The sequence below is a fragment of the Emys orbicularis genome, chromosome 1 (genome assembly GCF_028017835.1).
Source record: "Emys orbicularis isolate rEmyOrb1 chromosome 1, rEmyOrb1.hap1, whole genome shotgun sequence".
NCBI classification, from domain to species: Eukaryota; Metazoa; Chordata; order Testudines; family Emydidae; genus Emys; species Emys orbicularis.
This window is the reverse complement of record NC_088683.1, coordinates 209,572,762-209,590,344: the sequence shown is the minus strand read 5'-3', so window position 1 is coordinate 209,590,344 and position 17,583 is coordinate 209,572,762. Positions and strand designations below refer to the sequence as shown.

The 17,583-nt window shown below is 46.2% G+C and overlaps 1 protein-coding gene across 1 annotated transcript in view; it reads left to right on the top strand.

The window, feature by feature from the left end:
• The window catches only part of LOC135881752 (cystathionine beta-synthase-like), a 47,578-nt gene that overhangs the window by 14,617 nt on the left and 15,378 nt on the right, over nt 1-17,583 (top strand). Inside the window, 5 exon segments of the mRNA XM_065408451.1 lie at nt 4,731-4,938; nt 8,925-9,031; nt 10,207-10,341; nt 14,596-14,675; nt 17,302-17,436. Of these exon segments, the coding sequence (XP_065264523.1) occupies nt 4,731-4,938; nt 8,925-9,031; nt 10,207-10,341; nt 14,596-14,675; nt 17,302-17,436 (665 nt within the window).

Sequence of the window (17,583 nt, the reverse complement as noted above, 5' to 3'; positions counted from 1 at the left end):
CATGGTGAGACTGTGTAGCTCTGATGCAAGCACCTGCTCATCCATGTGCCTGAGCGGTAGACAAAAGTCAGCGGCTGTATGCTGACATAACTTGAGTCAACCAACCTTTGTAGCGTAGGCTTGGCCTGGATCCAAGTGAGCATTGAGCAGCTGGGCTGGGGGAGGAAGAGACAGGTGTAGTCAACTGCCCCGATACCCTATCAGTAAGGGCAGTGTGGCAGGATCCTGGCAAGCAGTAATATAAGAGGGCTTCATTTGTTCTCCCATATTAGGGAATCCTTCAGCCGCTGTTTAACAGAATTTCCAGATTTATCTGATATCCCTCCTGCACAACTGTTACTAATCCTATTTACCAGTCCTGTTGTGCCAGGTTTTCGTTACCAATCTGCCTGAGGCCACAGTTGATCAGGCTGAGGCCACAGGATCTTTTTTGGGGAGGAGATGACAAGGCACACCAAGTGTCTAAATTTTAAAGCTTTATTGATAAAATAATAAAATAACAGCTGAGAGTGCTGGGAACACTCCCATGTCACTCAGGGGAAGAAAGAAAGCATTAATGCCCCAAGCCCTAACCCACTTTCATACTCACACCCGCACTACCCAGACTGGCCAAGTCTGGGTGTAACGTCAGAAGAAGGGGGTGGGGGGGAAAGGTGGATGGGAGTGCTGTCCTGGGCCCAGGCTGTCCAAGGATCTGCTGTGCTCTCTGAGTTGCTTCAGCTTTCGGGAGAGTATTAAGTCCTGGGCTCCTTGGGGGGGGGGGGGGGTGTTCAGGGAACTCTGCTCCTGGTGCTCTTTGTGCCAGTCCAAACCGGCTTTCTGTGGTCTCTTCAACTTTCCCCAAAACACACCGGTTTCAGGGCATGAGACAGTTCTGTTTGTTCCTGGCTGGCCTTCGCCGTTTTGCTCCTTTTGCTAGCCCCTGCATTTTGTTCAGCAACTTTCCTTTCTCACGGCTGGGCTGGGGGGGTTGGACTCCCCCTCCCCCCCCCCGCCCCTTCTGTCTTGGTAGGTAGCAGCTGGCCTTGGGCTGGAGTCAGCTTCTTATCTTCGGACTGAGCTTGCTAGCTGCAGTGTTGAGTTAACCCGTTCTCTGCTTTCTTCTTTCTTCCCCCCCCCGTCTCGGCCTCTCGTACTCCTGCAAAGGAATCTTCCACTCTCCACTCACACACCTTTAACCCTTCCCAAAATGCTTTGCGATGATTGCGACAGCGTTAGCAATATGCAGTGCTGATCTACCTTCCCAGGGGACTCCCTAAGGGGAGGGGGCCATTGGGTTGTGACATTGTCCACTTTGTTTTGCAGTATCTTATGCCCAGTACGGAAGGCTTAATGGTGGGATATTTTAACCACAGTACCCTGAAGCCCAGGAGGAAAAGATTCTACTTTGACGAATAGTAATAAGATTCCTGGAGGGGGATCAAATTTCTCTTGGATTAAATCTATGCTTAGGAACATGGCAAACTGGGAGGCTTCTATTTTAAGCTTAAAGTCCCAAAGAGATACAATGAGTTTCTGAGAAATGAAGTGGGAGAGCTTTTAATCTTGGGCATAATATCAGCAGAAAACTTAGCAACCTTGTTAAAGTCTAAAATCCATTTAAATTGTAAACAAAATAAGAAAAATGCAGCAGAACATGGACAAAGGTATCTGAACAGCTGTGTGTGTGTTGCCCCTCACAGGAGCTACTATTTGTCTAGCATAATTAGTTTACATTTTTTTTGAAAGGGCCAAATTCTGCCCTGCCTTGAAGTCAGTGGGGCTTTATGGTTTGTCAGGACATAATTTGGCTTAAATGCAGAATTAGAATATCTTTCTTATGACTGAAAAAAGTGTTCATATGCACAATATTTTATTTTCAGGATGCGTATCCCGTTGGCCTGCACTTCAGCCAGATTAATTATGCTGAGGGGTGTTTGTGAAAGTGAGGGGATAAAGCCAGGCATATTATGGCCAGCTGTTGTCCAACCTTTCCTGCATTGCTCTGCCAGTGAGGTCCTGGTCGAGGCGCACCACCCTCTCTCCCAAGGCCAGGGCTTCTGCAGAGCAGAGCCTGCAGTGGTTTTGACACCAATAAACACACTGGCCAAAATTTTCCAACTAACTAATAGGTTTTGGGTGGCCAATTTGAGACAACTTAAAGGAACTGTTTTAGAAGGTGGGTACTCTGCACTTCTGGAAAATCTCAAGCCCTTTCAAGGTGTCTCAAGATGGGCACCCAAAAATAACTAGTCACTTTTTAAAATCTTGGCCAGTCACTGATGTGTGAGTGACTTTATCTGAGGTTTGAGCCTGTCTCTGTAGAAGTGAAAAATGAGTCTGCGTTAGAGAATGTCCCATGAAGCTTTTCCAACAGTTTTGTTTGCTGCCAGTATTCTACCCTTGCAGATGGCTAATGCATTATGGCCTAACGCAGTGAATGAAGATAAGACAAATAAACCTGAAGAGCATATTGACTAATTGATTCTTCTGAATTATTTACCTTCCGTGCTGAATGACACCCTAATACAGATGCACACCCTAGAATCCACTGACAAATGTTATCTTTCTAGGTTTATCCTGGGCAGAGATTTGGGCATGGGTCTAGAGGGAAATAATGGAGATAAAATGAAGAAGAGTGCTTTGATCCAAATTAGTTTTAGGGTGGTGGTCAAATTTAAAGCCGAATCAGGGTTTAGATTTGCTGGGTCCAAAGTTTCGTAGGATTAGTTGCTGTTGTGAGATTCCTGCCATTGTGAGATGCAGTGTCACAGGAATGGCTTTCTCAAGCCATTCTGATTTGGAACCAAAATCGTAACTGAGAGAAATCTGGATCTGGCAATTGGGATCTGATTCTCTTCACCCTCCAGAAATTTAAAGAGGTTTGAGGGTCTGGTTTCAGCACGTCTCTCGAAAATAACTTCCAGAGCAAAAGACAAACCTGTTATGCCCATCAAATGTAGTGGGTTTATAATCCTTTTAAAATCGATATGTTCAAGCAATGGGGTTTCTTATGTCCCGTCCCATGAGAATGCCTTTGGAAAAGACACGGATTCAGCTACCCTCCCCCAAAAAGCTGTGTCACTCTGTGTGTGTTGGGGGAGAGGGGGGGTTGTAGACACATGACCTAAAATAAGACCTGTTAACCATCTGCATGGAGCTGACTCCATATTCCCTATTGGTGAGAGTGACTCTCACAGGAAATCTAGTCAGAAATAAACCTTCATAAAACCAGCCCTGCGAGCCTGCCGCTCTTTCCTGTGGAGCTCGGTGTTGGAAGTAATTCACCTCCAGACTTTATTTTTTCTTTGTGGATTTTGTTAACGTTTCTCCCCACATCCAGGTTAGTTTCCCTCATTGCCTTGCTCCAGAGAGGGCGGGTGCCCGCTCCCCTGCCCTCCCCAGAGGCAGAATTTTCAGGGGTGTTTCTGAGTTTTTGCCAGACCAGTTCTTCTATGGCAGCTCTCTCTCACTTTCACCCACCCTTTGAGGATCTCTCCTGCCTAGTGGTGAAACAAACTGCCTCTCTAACATGACCATTCCCTGCCCCCTTCTCCTCTGCCCAGAGCACAGCCACATTAAATTGAGCTCTGTCTAGAGGCAGTCAGCACTGCTGTCTGATCATCCAGTGGGGTATAAATCTGCCAGCCATCTGCTTGGGATGGGGAGATCCTAGCTCTTTTAGGGGTAGAAAGTGGTGGTGGGCTGTTTGTTTTTTATTGGGGGGAGACTCTACTGCTTGATCAGTCTCGTCTCTTGATTTTTGGAGACTGCCTTCTGTAAACTGTGGGCATCTTCTAATTAATACCAGCCTGTCTTCATGCCGTTGTCATTGCACAGGATGTGGTCACAAATTTTGCCACTCAAGTGCTGCACCAAAGCCGAGCCCAACTTCCCATTTCAGTTATAAGCCCTTCACAGCTTGAACCACGATCGTAAAGCTTACTGTCGTCCCAGTGCTGCACAAACCCTAACCAGTCCTTAAAAGACCCTTGTATGTTATTTTTTCATACATAGGGAAACTAAGGCCATGTCTACACTAGTGAGCCTACAGCGGCACAGCTGTATTGAAGCAGCGGCGCGGCTGGAAGATCGCTCGTGTAGCTGCTCTGTGCCGACAGGAGAGAGCTCTCCCATCGACACAATAAAACCACCTCCACGAGTGGCAGTAGCTGAGTCAGGGGGAGAAGGTCGGTCTCTGACATAGCACTGTGCACACTGCCGCTTAACTCAGCAACACTTACGTTGCTCGGGGAGGTGTGCTATTTGCACCCCTGAGCGACACAAGTTTTGCCGACATAAGTCCTAGGGTAGACATAGCCTAAGCCTCTGATGCTAAGTGATTGCCCAAGCCCCCCAAAGAGTTAGCAACAGCCGTTATTAGATCTCAGAAGTTCCTGGCTCCAGCTGCATGTTTAGACTGCTAGGCTATGCTGTCTCACTGGAACTTGATACTAGAACAGCGTGAGACTGAGCCCCTCCTCTGATGGGGTGAACAGATGGGGAAAGCAGAAGATTCCAGAAGACTTCAGCTTTGTGTGTCATAATGAAGGCAAGACAGTAGCAGTATGTGGTGTAAGCCTACATTGCTCTTATGTTCGGTTGCCTCCATAATAATCTGTAACATCATAACAAAATAGGGTTTAAAGTAGTTTGCTGCATATGTCGTGGCTTTGAGGTAATCCTTTTACTTCTCAGAGGATGCTCAAAGTGAGTCTGAATAATGGCAGGTTCTTCTTTCCTTTTCAAAGACACGATGCCTTCAGTTCCTCCAGAAGCAGAGATGGACAACGGTTCCTGCCCTCACTTCTCTGCTAAATGTGTGCTGAATGGAGGCCTGGAGAAGGAGCCCGGTAACATCAGTGAGGAGAGAAAGTGGATCCGACCTGACACCCCTAGCAAATGTACCTGGGAGCCAGGGAAACTCCCCTCTGAATCCCCTCATTATCACCCCACTTCGTAAGTGATACCTTTCTTTCCTTGTTGCCTTTCAGTGTTAACCAAGACTTTGTCCCCTCAGAGCACTGCATGGGTTTAACTAAAGGTGTGAATTTTTTTAGCTGTATTAGTTAAATTGGCATGATTTTGCATATGGACACTTTTGTATCCGATACCTGTAATTTACAGTTGCAAGCTAAATTAATATGTTTAAACCTAGCTTATGTTTTATAAAAGAGGCAAACTCCCATTGACTTTAATGGGGTCAAGAAGACATCTTTTGTGTTTGACAGTTCTTTTTGCTTTCTCGTATTTACACATTCACTTTCATCTTCCCTAAATGGCGCTATTTAAACCTCCCTCCCAAAAAATGCAGGCAAGAAATGAATAAATTCACCAGGAATTTGGTCACACCTGCCTGTAATTGCAGCATTAATCTGTGCTCAGCATTTCATAGATTCATACAGCCAGAAAGGAACATTAGATCATCTAGTTCAGTGGTTTTCAAACTTTTTTCATTTACGGACCCCTACAAAAATTTCAAATGGAGGTGCACAGACCTTTGGAAATCTTTGACATAGTCTGCAGTCCCGAGGTTGAAAAACCACTGTTCTATGGTAACAATAACCTTTCTCAGACCCCTTAAACATAGTCTGCAGACCTCTAGGGGTCCGTGGACGACTGGTTGAAAATCACTGATCTAGTCTGACTATTTCCAGTCTGCTTTTGTTGACAAACCATGGTTTGGAGCAGTCATGGCATTGATGGAGATTATATGTGCATGCACATATAGAAATGACTGACGCGTTCATTTTTCCTGGAAGGGCTGAAATTTATGTTAACCTACTTCAGATGGTGAGAGCATAGCAGGCTGTGGATCGCAGCTTTGTAGTTCTTGCCTTTGACCTGGGAATCATTCTTTATCTCCCTCCCCCTGTGTATCTCTCCAGTGAATATGCTTTTTATTGTAGCCCATATCTGCTAGAAGGAGAAAACGTCTGAAATCTTATAAATTCCCTCCCTGCTCCCCCTCATTACTAATTTGAGATGCAGAGAACTCCTTTTCACCTCTTTCCTTAAAATTAACAATACCCCTTCCAAGCTAAACGGCCTGTTCTTGATGTTTAATAAGATTTCCAACTCTTCTAAACAAAGAACATTGCTAACAATGTACAAACATTCCCTTCACATTAACCTTTTGCTTAAAGAAGCTGATGTGAAGCTGCATAAGCCAGAGGGCTTGTCTACACTGACAAGTTTCTTCGCAGTAAAGCAGCTTTTTGTGCTCAAACTGCAGACGTGTACACACTGCCAAGCCACTTTGCACAGAAACTCCTCAGTTGCAGCACGGCAAAAAAACCACCTCGTCGAGAGTCGTAAGGCTATTTGCACAGAGGCTCCAGCACTCTATTGCCAGTGTAGATGCTTAATTGCTTTCTGCGCTGTAATTGGCCTCCGGAGCTGTCCCATAATGCCTCAAGCGGGCTGCCCTGGAGACAGGTGCCCCTCCCCTTTCAAAGCACCGTTTCTGACCGCCCTTGCGTGCTGTGCTGATCTGCTCCGGGACACACAGTAAACCAATAATGTGGAATGCTCGTGCTGTTGAACACAGAGGGCTTGGCTACACTTGCGAGTTAGAGCACATTAAAGCAGCCCCGGGCGCCCTAGCTCACTACCCATCCACACTGGCAAGACACGTAGAGAGCTCTGACTCCAGGGCTAGAGCGCTCCTGGTACTCCACCTCAGCGAGAAGATTAACACTTGGTGCGCATTGGCTGAAACGGCTGGGCATCAGTGTGAATGAGTGTTGCATTACTGCGCTCTGATCAGCCTCCAGAAACGTCCCATAATCCCCTTACGTCAAGTGGCCACTCTTGTCATTGTTTTGGAATCACTGCAGGAATGCGGATATGCCCTTTGAAAGCTCTGTTTCTGACAGCCGGCATGCTTATCTGCTCTGAGACAAAGCAACCATTATAGTAACTCCTCACTTAACGTTGTAGTTATGTTCCTGAAAAATGCGACTTTAAGTGAAACGATGTTAAGCAAATCCAATTTCCCCATAAGAATTAATGTAAATGAGGGGGTTAGGTTCCAGGGAACTTTTTTTCACCAGACAAAAGACTATATTATATACACACCTCTACCCCGATATAACGCTGTCCTCGGGAGCCAACAAATCTTACCGCGTTATAGGTGAAACCACGTTATATCAAACTTGCTTTGATCCGCCGGAGCCCCCCAAAAACCCACTCTCCCCCCCCCCCCCCCACATACACACTCTGTCACACTCCACCCCACCCCCCTCATTTGAAAAGCACGTTGCAGCCACTTGCATGCTGGGATAGCTCCCACAATGCACTGCTCTCTGTGACCGTTGCAAGAGCTGCTAATGTGGCCATGCCAGTGCGCTTGCAGCTGTCAGTGTGGACAGATTGCAGCGCTTTCCCTACTGTGCTCTACGAAGGCTGGTTTAACTCAAAGCACTCTACATCTGCAAGTGTAGCCATGCCCAGAGGCAGGTAGGGTGTGTGTGTGTGAGAGAGAGAGAGAGAGAGATTGATTGATTGATTTTTGATGTGCAGAGAGCCTAGGGAGGGAGATGGGGCTGATGTCGTGGTTTCCTCCTCCCCCTGCCTCAGGACTGGTTGCTTCCTGCCGCTGTCTGACCAAGACAGCGTGTTGACACACTCTCTGTCCCCCAAAACACACCGTCTTCCCCCCCTACACACACACACACACACTCTGCCCCCCCCCCCCCCACCACTTCAGTTGAAAAGCAGCTGGCAATGTAGTAGGATGCCAATGGAACAATGGGATTGTTTTAATAAAAGTGGTATAATTTGTGGCGCAGAAACTTGCCAGTGTAGACGTACCCAGAGTTAACTCATGCTAAGTAACCTATTAAGCAGTTGCCCTGATCAGGTGAATAATTAAATTAAGTGGTTGGTAATGATAACAATAAACTACATCAGCGTTTTTCAGTGTTTTGGGGTTGTGACTCAGTACTGGGTCGCGGCATGTCAGGCATTGGGTTCCTCTGGTCAGCACCACTGACCAGGATGTTAAAAGTCCCATCGGCGGTGCTACCCAGCTAAGGCAGGCTAGTTCCTACCTGTTTTGACACCACACCGCACCCCAGAAACAGCCAGCAGTGGGTCTGGCTTCTAAGCAGGGGGGCCCCAGGGCTCTGCGCACTGCCCCGCCTTGAGCACCGACTCCGCAGTCCAGATTGGGGGGGGCGCCTCCACCTAGGAACCAGACCTGCTGCTGGTTGCTTCCGGGGCGCAACACAGCCTGTGGTGCCAGGACTGGCAGGAAGCCTGCCTTTGCACCCCGGCTGCGCCGCTGACCGGGAGCTACCAGAGATAAGTCCGTGCCCCAACCCCGTGCCCCAATCCCCAGCCCTGAGCCCCCCCCAAACCTTGAACCCCTTCCTGCACCCCAAACCCCTCATCCCTGGCCCCATTCCAGAGCCTGCACCTCCAGTCCAGAGCCCTGACCCCTTCCCGCACCCCTGCCCCAGCCCTGAGCCTCCCCAAACCCGGAGCCCTTCCTGCACCCCAAACCCCTCATCCCCAGCCCAGAGTCCTGACCCCCTCCCACACCCCAACCCCCTGCCCCAGGCCAGAGCCCCCTCCCACACCCCAACCCCCTGCCCCAGGCCAGAGCCTTCACCCCTGTACCCCAACCCTCTGTCCCAGCCCTGAGCCCCTCCTACACCCCAAACCTCTCATCCCCAGCTTCAACTAGGTCCCCAGAAAAAAAGTTTGAAAACCACTGAACTACATGATGCGTGAGGTAAATATGCATGTACCTTGTGCTATCCACACCATTTCACTGATGTCTGATTACTCCAAAAGTTTTGGATCAGGGTTTTGCTGTCTTAGAAAGTCCTTTCTGTTGTGAACTTCTGTATGTTTAAAAAGAACATCCAAAATAAGCATGTGACCTCCCAGTGTTACTGCCAAGAACTGATTGATGTGTCTGTGCGTGTGTGCATTAGGTCAAAGTCTCCAAACATCCTGCCAAACATTCTGAAGAAAATCGGTGATACTCCTCTGGTACAAATCAACAAGATCGGAAAGTTCTTTGGACTCAAGTGTGAACTCTGTGAGTACCTGCTGCAGACAGAAGTTAGAGATGTATCTTCAGATGTTGTGCTAGAGGTGTATCTTCAGAAATCTGGATCACCCTATTTAACAGTGTTCATGAGAGCTGGTTGGGAAATGCTTTTTGTTCCTGTGAAGAGGTTGACAAAAATGAATGTTTTTCAGTTGCCAAAAAAAAAGAAGAAAATTCTTCAGTTTTTGGGTTTCTGTGTTTTGATTACCTCTACCTCCTCTTCCACCCGCGCTCGTGCGCATAAACAAAACAAAAAGCAAACCACACACGCTACACATCAAAAATGGACATTTTCAGATGACATTTCCCTTTTGATTAAAAAGCCATTTTTGGTCAAAAAAGTTTCAAATGAAACTTTCAACCAGCTCTCGGTGTTGCCACTGGGCCCTTCGGAATGAGGCTGCAGAATAGTCCCCAAAGAGCAGTGCAAATGATGAAATGGTTGTAGCGACTGACTTTTTAGGAAAGATTTAAAAGAACAAACTACAGTCTGCGTAGCTTAACTAAACAATGATTGCTGCATGGTAATAGTGTAAAAGTACGTGGAGGGGATCCTCACGGAAGACGATTAAGAGATTCTGTTTACTGTTGTCCAAAGGGCTGAAACTTGGAGACGTGATAAAATGAAAGCGTGGACTTCTTAACAGTTAGATCAAGCTCCCAAGAGGTGGAAAATTCAGTAGGGAACAATTGGCAAGGGAATGGCCTATTTTAAAAAATTCCACCTGGTACTGGTAGAGCACCCTAACCTGTCCTCACTCCCCCTCTCCTGAGTTGAGCTACACATGGGCTTTTAATGCTTTCTGATCCTCTGCCCCGGTGTAACAAGCAGAGAAAAGAGGACAAAAGGAGAGACCCAGTGATTAAGATGAAACTGACATGGTGTGGAGCTGCTTGTTCCTGTGGCCAGCTGTGAAATGTGCCAAGAACTTTATCAAATTGGCCAAAGACACTGGAAATGCTGACTTCTCCACTGTACTGTGGGCTGCTTTTCCCTTTGTCTTGTTGGGAGGTGGGGGGTGTTTAACTGGGAAAAAATGATCTTAGCTGGAGTGGTTTTGGATCTAAGTAAGGAGTCCGAATTCCTCTGGTGAATGCTGTAGTGCCCTTTTTTTTTTTTTTTTTTTTTTAAACACACATTTGTTTGACTATTCTGTTTCCAGTGGCAAAGTGTGAGTACTTTAATGCTGGGGGGAGCGTGAAGGATCGAATTAGCCTGAGGATGGTGGAGGATGCAGAAAGAGCTGGCATTTTGAAACATGGGGACACGATCATTGAGCCAACATCAGGAAACACAGGTAGGAATTTCTAGGTCACAGTGAGATTGCTAAGCAACTGTGGGATCGTGGTCTGAAGGCTTCCATGGAACAGGTGGGAGAGGGGTTGGAGCAGAGACGGCTGCTCATTCAAAAGAGAAAATGCATCCTTGCCTGACAGGAGGGGAGAACCTCACAGAAGTTCTGCTCCCAGCTCAGGGTACATCTGAGGAAGGAAAATATGATGCTTGATGCTGCTCAGGGACTACTGCTTACTTTTCTGTATATAGAAGTTAGTATCTGAGCACCCCACAATTATTAGAGGTCTTTGTTGTCCTCACTATACCCACATCGGGTTGGGAAGTATTTTCTCCCTTGTCCAGAGCAGATTATAAGTGACTTTCCAGAAGTCACATGAGGCTGAGCTGGGAATCAAACTCAGGTCTACTAAATGTCAGTCCAGCACCCTGTCCACTAGACCATCTTTCCTACCCCTTACTCTGTAGGAATAGATCAGTAGTCCAGCATCCTGTCTCAGATAGTGGCTGATGCTGGATGCTTCAGAGGAAGGTGTAATCTCCAAGTTATTCAGTGACTGAGAGGGGAGCAGAATAGTTGATGAGAGCCGTCTGGAATTCATTTTCAGCTTCTGCTCTGAAGCACAAGGATTGCTAGCTCTTGTACCTTTATTCTACAATCTTGTATCCAACTGAAACTGCAGAGAGGATGCGGGGGCCAGGATGAATTGGCTCCTGGCCCATGAGTGGGGCTTGTAGACATTACTGTAACACATAATAGAGTACCCAAAGCTGGAATTTGCCCAGGACATCATGGGTTGTGCTTGTGGAAAGAGCCATGTGCATCCAAGTGGTGAGGTGCTTAGCTGTACAATTTGCCCGAATGACTTCAGGTAGTACAGAGCATTATACTGAGGCACCAGTTCTGCGGTGAACCTATTGACTAGCCAACACCACGTCCTGCAGCACGTAGCTGTTCTTCAGAGGTGTCCCATCTGAATGCTGACCCAGCTGGACCCTGCTTAGCTTGCAAGAGCTCCTGATAGCTCAGCACAAGTTAATTTCGTACAGCTCTGCAGCACAAGCAAGAGGGAGGTCTGGAAAGCAGGAAAAAGAATAGCTTTAAGGTTAGAGCCTTTGGTAGTCACATGACATCCTAGCAGAAACACTGGGTGATTATCTAGATACAGCTCTGTTTTCAGCACTCACCCTTTGAAGGCTGGAACTGCAGTCTGAATTCCACTTTTGAAACCTACGAGTTTGGATCTGTATTTTGCATGCCTCTGACTCCTTACCTGTGGTGACACGGCTGGCTGTAGCTGACACGGTGTTCTGTCACACTAACAGGACTAGGTCTCTTAAATCAGAATGTCCCTCTTGCCATGGGATCTATGGGGTAGAATGGCAGAGACCGTGAGGAATGGGTAGGGTAAAGGACTTCTCCCAGTGAAGACTGTCTTGTTTTACTAAAGGTCATGAAGAATGGAGGCAAGGCCTAGGTAGGCAGCTGTGATGCTCCCCAGGGGTAACCAGGGTTTTGAGACACATCACCACCACCTGCCCTAGAGTGAGGGAGTCTTGTCAGTGCCTGCTGTGGATCAGCTCCTGAAACCAGCAACCTGTGACAGCACAAGCACTGCCTTCCAGGCCTCTTCAGGCCTCCCGCTGTCTGTTCCGGTAGAAATAGACACACACGAACTCCCAAGCCCTCTCCGAGCATTCCCTGTAGTATCCAGCCCCTTAACCCCTGAACACTCACAGAAATAGCAGGTCTAGAGGATTCAAGTGATAGTGAGTAAGGATACTGGAAACGAATGGTTACATATAAACCGAAATCATAGCACACTTTCTAGAGAGTAAACAGGTTAACCTCCGGTCTACAGAAGCTTATCTCACCCAGAGTCCTCTACAGCGTTTTCAGTCAAGCTTGGTTGAGACCCCTTTTTCAGAAAGCAAAAGCGCTGTCCTCTTACTTCCTCAGTGAAGAGTGTCTGGGTGTTCCAGTTGCCCCCTTCCCAGATATACCCAAGTAAACCTTTGTTATGCACCTCCAGATAAGGTTCTCTGCCTCTGCTGTGTTTCTCTTCCTGTTAGTTCTTTTTTACAATCCTTCCTTTGCATTCAGTGCTGACTGGTGATAGGGGAACCGTTGTGAACGAGACGATACTCAGTTTATGTGAGACTAGACAGATCAGAGACCTCTCCTGTTTGACAGAAAACCAGCTTTTCACCAGCCTTGATACAGACTTTAAGAACATATTTTCAGTATACATACATAACTCCTTACATAGTATCTGTACATGCGTTTCACAGGGATATTTGTGACCAGTGTGACACCAACTTTCATTTGAGACCTGACATGACATCTTTGGTGAACCAGAATGTACATCCCAGAATCAGGGTAACCTCCCTGCACCTCATTTCTGGTTGGCATCAAGAGGGTTCTTGGGTCACAGCAGCACAGGGAATTGCCGGTCACTCCTGGCCTCTGCCCATAGCTAATTTCTCTAAGAAGGGGATAGGATTTCTCCTCTCCCCTACACCACACTTCCGCTGCACCTGGCTCCCTAGTTTGACATTTGCAGCACTTTCATGTTAATCTCTTAAAAGTGTAGGGTAATAGAGTTTGGGGTTTAGAATGTCTTTCTGATTGTCAGTGTTGGTCAGATTTTACCTCAGTATCTGGCGTTAGTGAGATCATGGTTGGAATACAGTGTCCTGTTGTGGTGTCATCACTTCAGAATGGATGTTGACAAACTGGTTGTGAATTTTTCAATGCAATATATTTTCATCAGAAAACTGATTTCTCAAAACCAAACTTTTTTGAAGTGTATGTCTCAACAAAACTTCCTCAGAGAAACCCACCCCAGAATACCTAATGGCTACTGATTCAGAGTAGGGGTTTGAACCTGGATCTCCCACATCCCAGGCAAGTGTTCTAACCACCAGGCTCTTTCTGGCACAATATATATTTAATTATTTATACGAGGTGGAACAGTTCCAACATGAGAGAGCAAGAAGACTTCCCCGGTGAGTGCTCTGACCACTGGGCAATTGGTTATTGTGAGGTGGCTCTTTTTAATGGAGCGGGAGGGGGTGGGGAATTCTAAGGGTCTCCGTTTTTTGCTCTGATACGGAATGAAAACAAATTCCAAAACCTTGACGTTGTGCATGAAATGGAGTTCTAATTTTCTGGCCAGCCCTATCTGATACATTGGAAAGGGTTCAGAAGAGAGCTACAGGAAATGATTCAAGGACTGGAAAACATGCCTTAAGGTGAGAGAGAGAGAGAGAGAGAAACTAACAGGTTGAGCTTCATTTATCCAAGAGAAGATTGAGAGGTGACTTGATAGCAGCCTTTAACTACCTGAAGGGGGCTTCCAAAGAGGACGGAGCTCGTCTGTTCTCAGCGGTGGCATATGACAGAACAAGGAGCAATGGTCTCAAGTTGCAGTGCGGGAGGTCTAGGTTGGATATTAGGAAACACTGTTTCACTAGGAGGGTGGTGAAGCACTGGAATGGGTTACCTAGGGCGGTGGTGGAATCTCCATCCTTAGAGGTTTTTAAGGCCCAGCTTGACAAAGCCCTGGCTGGGATGATTTAGTTGGTGTGGGCCCTGCTTTGAGCAGGGGATTGGACTAGATGATCTCCTGAGATCTCTTCCAACCCTAATGATCTATGATCCCAATCTACAAGTACCTACCTGAGGAAGAGATCTGTGAACAGATATTTAATTGAGCAGTCAAAGGCATAACAAGGTCCAGTGGTTGAAAGCTGAAGCTAGATAAATTCAGCCTTGAAAAAAGGTGCAAATGTTTAACTTCTGTTAGAATTATCCTCACTTATAGGCTTGATGTAGAAATTGAGTGAGGTTCTACAGCCTGTGTTATGCAGGAGGTCAGACTAGATTATTTTAATGGTGCCTTCTGGCTTTAATCTATGAAATTCTATTCACTCCCAAACTACATCTGTAACATGTGGGCAGAGGTGGGGCAGAGGAAAAACTAGGCTGGGAAACCCAGCAACCTGAACTTGCAAATTTCCCTGTCTTTGCTCGCCTTGTTGATGGCTCTGGTCTGGGGTTGAGCCAAATGGTGCCTTTAAAGCAGACAGTCCTGCTCTCCAACTATCTTGGAGAGTAGCAACCTTTTCCTTTTTAGTCTCTTCAGTGATACCCCATTCAAGCCTGCAGAGAACAGCTCTTAAAACTGGGACATGCAGAAGCTACCATTGTGGTTTTGTTTCTCTTACAATATAATCTGTATTTCTCCGTTTCCAGGAATTGGGCTGGCCCTGGCTGCTGCAGTGAAAGGCTACCGCTGCATCATTGTGATGCCAGAGAAAATGAGCATGGAGAAGGTCAGAACTACTTGTATTGCCAATAATTAAAAATAAATTTGTCCAAATATGTTCCGATCCTGATGAGAGGAGGATGCCATCTTTTTGGCTGTGAAATTGGATACTGAGGCACTGCAAACCAATTTACCATATGTCAGATATTTTTAAATAATTGGTCAGAGTATATGTATAAACTTCGAGGAGGGGGAAGGGCAGAGGGGGTTGTTGTCAATGTTGAAGGGGAATATTGGTAGGCCAGTCACAAAGCAAAAAGGCAGACATTATAGAGGTGAAGCTGCCAGTAGCTGTAGCACCACTGAGTGTAGGAATTTTTAAAGTATTCATGTCAGTGACAAGAAAGACTTTAGGTGCGAGCAGAAAATTGAAGTGATACTTAATCTAAGGAAAGACTGTCATTGAATGGAGGGTCTGAGGGAAGCCAGTGGAGACAGCTGAAGAACTGGATGCTTTAACATCATGTTCTATGTAGAGTGGTGAGACTGGAGAGAGGGTGCTACATTGCAGTGTATTGTTTCAGATTACACAGTGGGAAGTGATGGCAAGTGGCTACAAAGCAAATATGTTCTTTCCTCAGCTTAAGGAAATTTGGATCCATATGTGCTGAGGAAGCTTTAACGACAAAGGGGAATAGATCAATATGGAATCCTTCATTGTAGCAGCAGTGGAAAGAAATAAGTTTCTAGCCTTCATGACTTCAGTCTTGCTGCGCTTGATCCCAATCCTGCACCGCTCACTTGGGTAGAACTCCCACTGAAGTCAGAGGGAGGTTGGCCTGAGTAAGGATGGCGGGATCGAGCCTCTGCTCCTTTGATTTCAATTTTTAGGTATCCATTTGGAAGAGAAAATTCAGAACAGCACATAACCTCGCCATGGGAATAAGATGATCTTGGTCTAGGTAGTTCCCTTACACAAGTGCTAGGTTGGATGGCAAAGAAAACAATGCTGAGTGTTCATGATTAAGCTCTAGGCACTATGCACAGGCTTCTTGGTGTTTTAATTTTTGTTCTTACAGCCTACATTTCACTCTTTGAACCAACGAGCATTAGGGCCCTCCTGTGTGGAGGCATCAGGTTATACATTGACACAGCTGTTTTAAGAATTTTCCATTCCCAAGTCTTGGGTGTGTGAAATCTTCGCAGCTGTTGCACCCAGGCAGGCCTAGGGGTACAAAACCACCACGTAGCCGGAAGAGGTACCTGAACATTACAACTGATATATTTAAATAGTGCCTTTCACACAGAGATCCCAAAGTGCCCAACCAACTTCACAGATGAGAACTGCTTTCCCCATTGTTCTAATTCAGCCAACTCGAGGGCTGGAGATGGTATAAGTAGCTTAAAATCTGCCTATATTTCCTATATTTTACAACAATCAAGAACAAGTGAAGAAAAAAATTTGGCCCACCTAAAACTACAGTAACTGTAGCAGAAGACAAAACTGAAGTGGAACTAAGCGAGGCCATTGGAACTAACATCACTACTCTTGACGAAAATGACATGAGATTTTTTTTAATGACCACAAATGATTAGGACCTCTCTTTTCAATGTCCTCTGAAAAGACAGTGACTCCAGCAGGAGAGGTGCCCTCTGGTACTCTGCTGGCACATGGGCAAAGTTCTGACGTGAAAGGAAGAGTGCTACCTGCTGAATTGCCCACACCACATCCTGCAGCACCTGGATCGGCCCTGGAGGCCTGTTGCTTAAACACTGACTACACCCAACCCTCCTTAGCTAATGACTTTTTCAAATGATCCCACTTCTCGTGGTATGACTGCAAGCATAAGGGGATGTCTGTTAAGGGTTCTACCACTTTGCTATCTAAGGAGGTCTACTGCATAATATGTTGAAATTACTGCACTTATTTTTAACATATTTATTATGGTGCTGTCTGTGAGCCAACCAAGAGTGGGTCCTAGTGCGCAAGGCACTGTACAAATCATTGGAAATAAAATGGTGGTTCTAGGCTATGGCACAGGGAGTCTTGGGTGTGTCTTTACTAGTCTGTAAGGTACTAGTGTACATGTTTTTAATACTTTGCACTGAGTAACACCTCACTACATACACAAAAAAGGTATGTAGAAATGTGAGAGTCCTAGATTCATACTCCAGACAAGCGGACTGTAGCCAAATGCTCCTTTCTTATTTGCCATTGAATGTTACATTTTCAGGTCAAATCCATCATGTAGCTTTCAAAACATGAGTGTTGTGGGAATGGGACAGTGTTGCTTGGCCGTGTTGATAAGAATTATTTTAGCTCTGTAATTCCACCGGCAGAACTGATTAGATTTTGCCGGGAGGGGGGGGATCTTCAACTAGGTTGAGCTGAAAATGCAGGTTACAAACTAGTGACAAATGTGTGTCTTTGTAGGCAAACAATGATGATCATACGTTTCAGGCCACTAGACATTTAAAAAACCGAGACAGAGAGGACAGCATTTAACCTGTGTGGGGCATCTGTTCTGAAACACTTTGCTTCTGGGGATTGAATTGATACAGACTTTAAGCAGTGGGTATGGAAGAGATGCACACTCTTGTTTATATAAAGTTTATAGTCAGCTTTTTTTCATCCTCGGGCATACCAGTAGGGTCTCTGGGCCTATGGAGATTTTTGACTCTGTTTGATTCAGGTGGATGTTCTGAGAGCTCTTGGCGCTGAGATTGTGAGGACCCCAACTACTGCCAGATTTGACTCGCCTGAATCTCATGTGGGAGTAGCATGGCGACTGAAAAATGAAATCCCCAATTCCCATATCCTAGACCAGGTAAGGTCCTGAACAACTGAGGTGCATATGTGGGATAGAGAGAAATATTGGTAATGTCCTTTTCCTGCACTCCACGGATAAGAGTAACAGCAGCCCTGGATTGAGGGTATGTGTAGATTGAACCTGGGATCTCTGGATCTAAAAGTG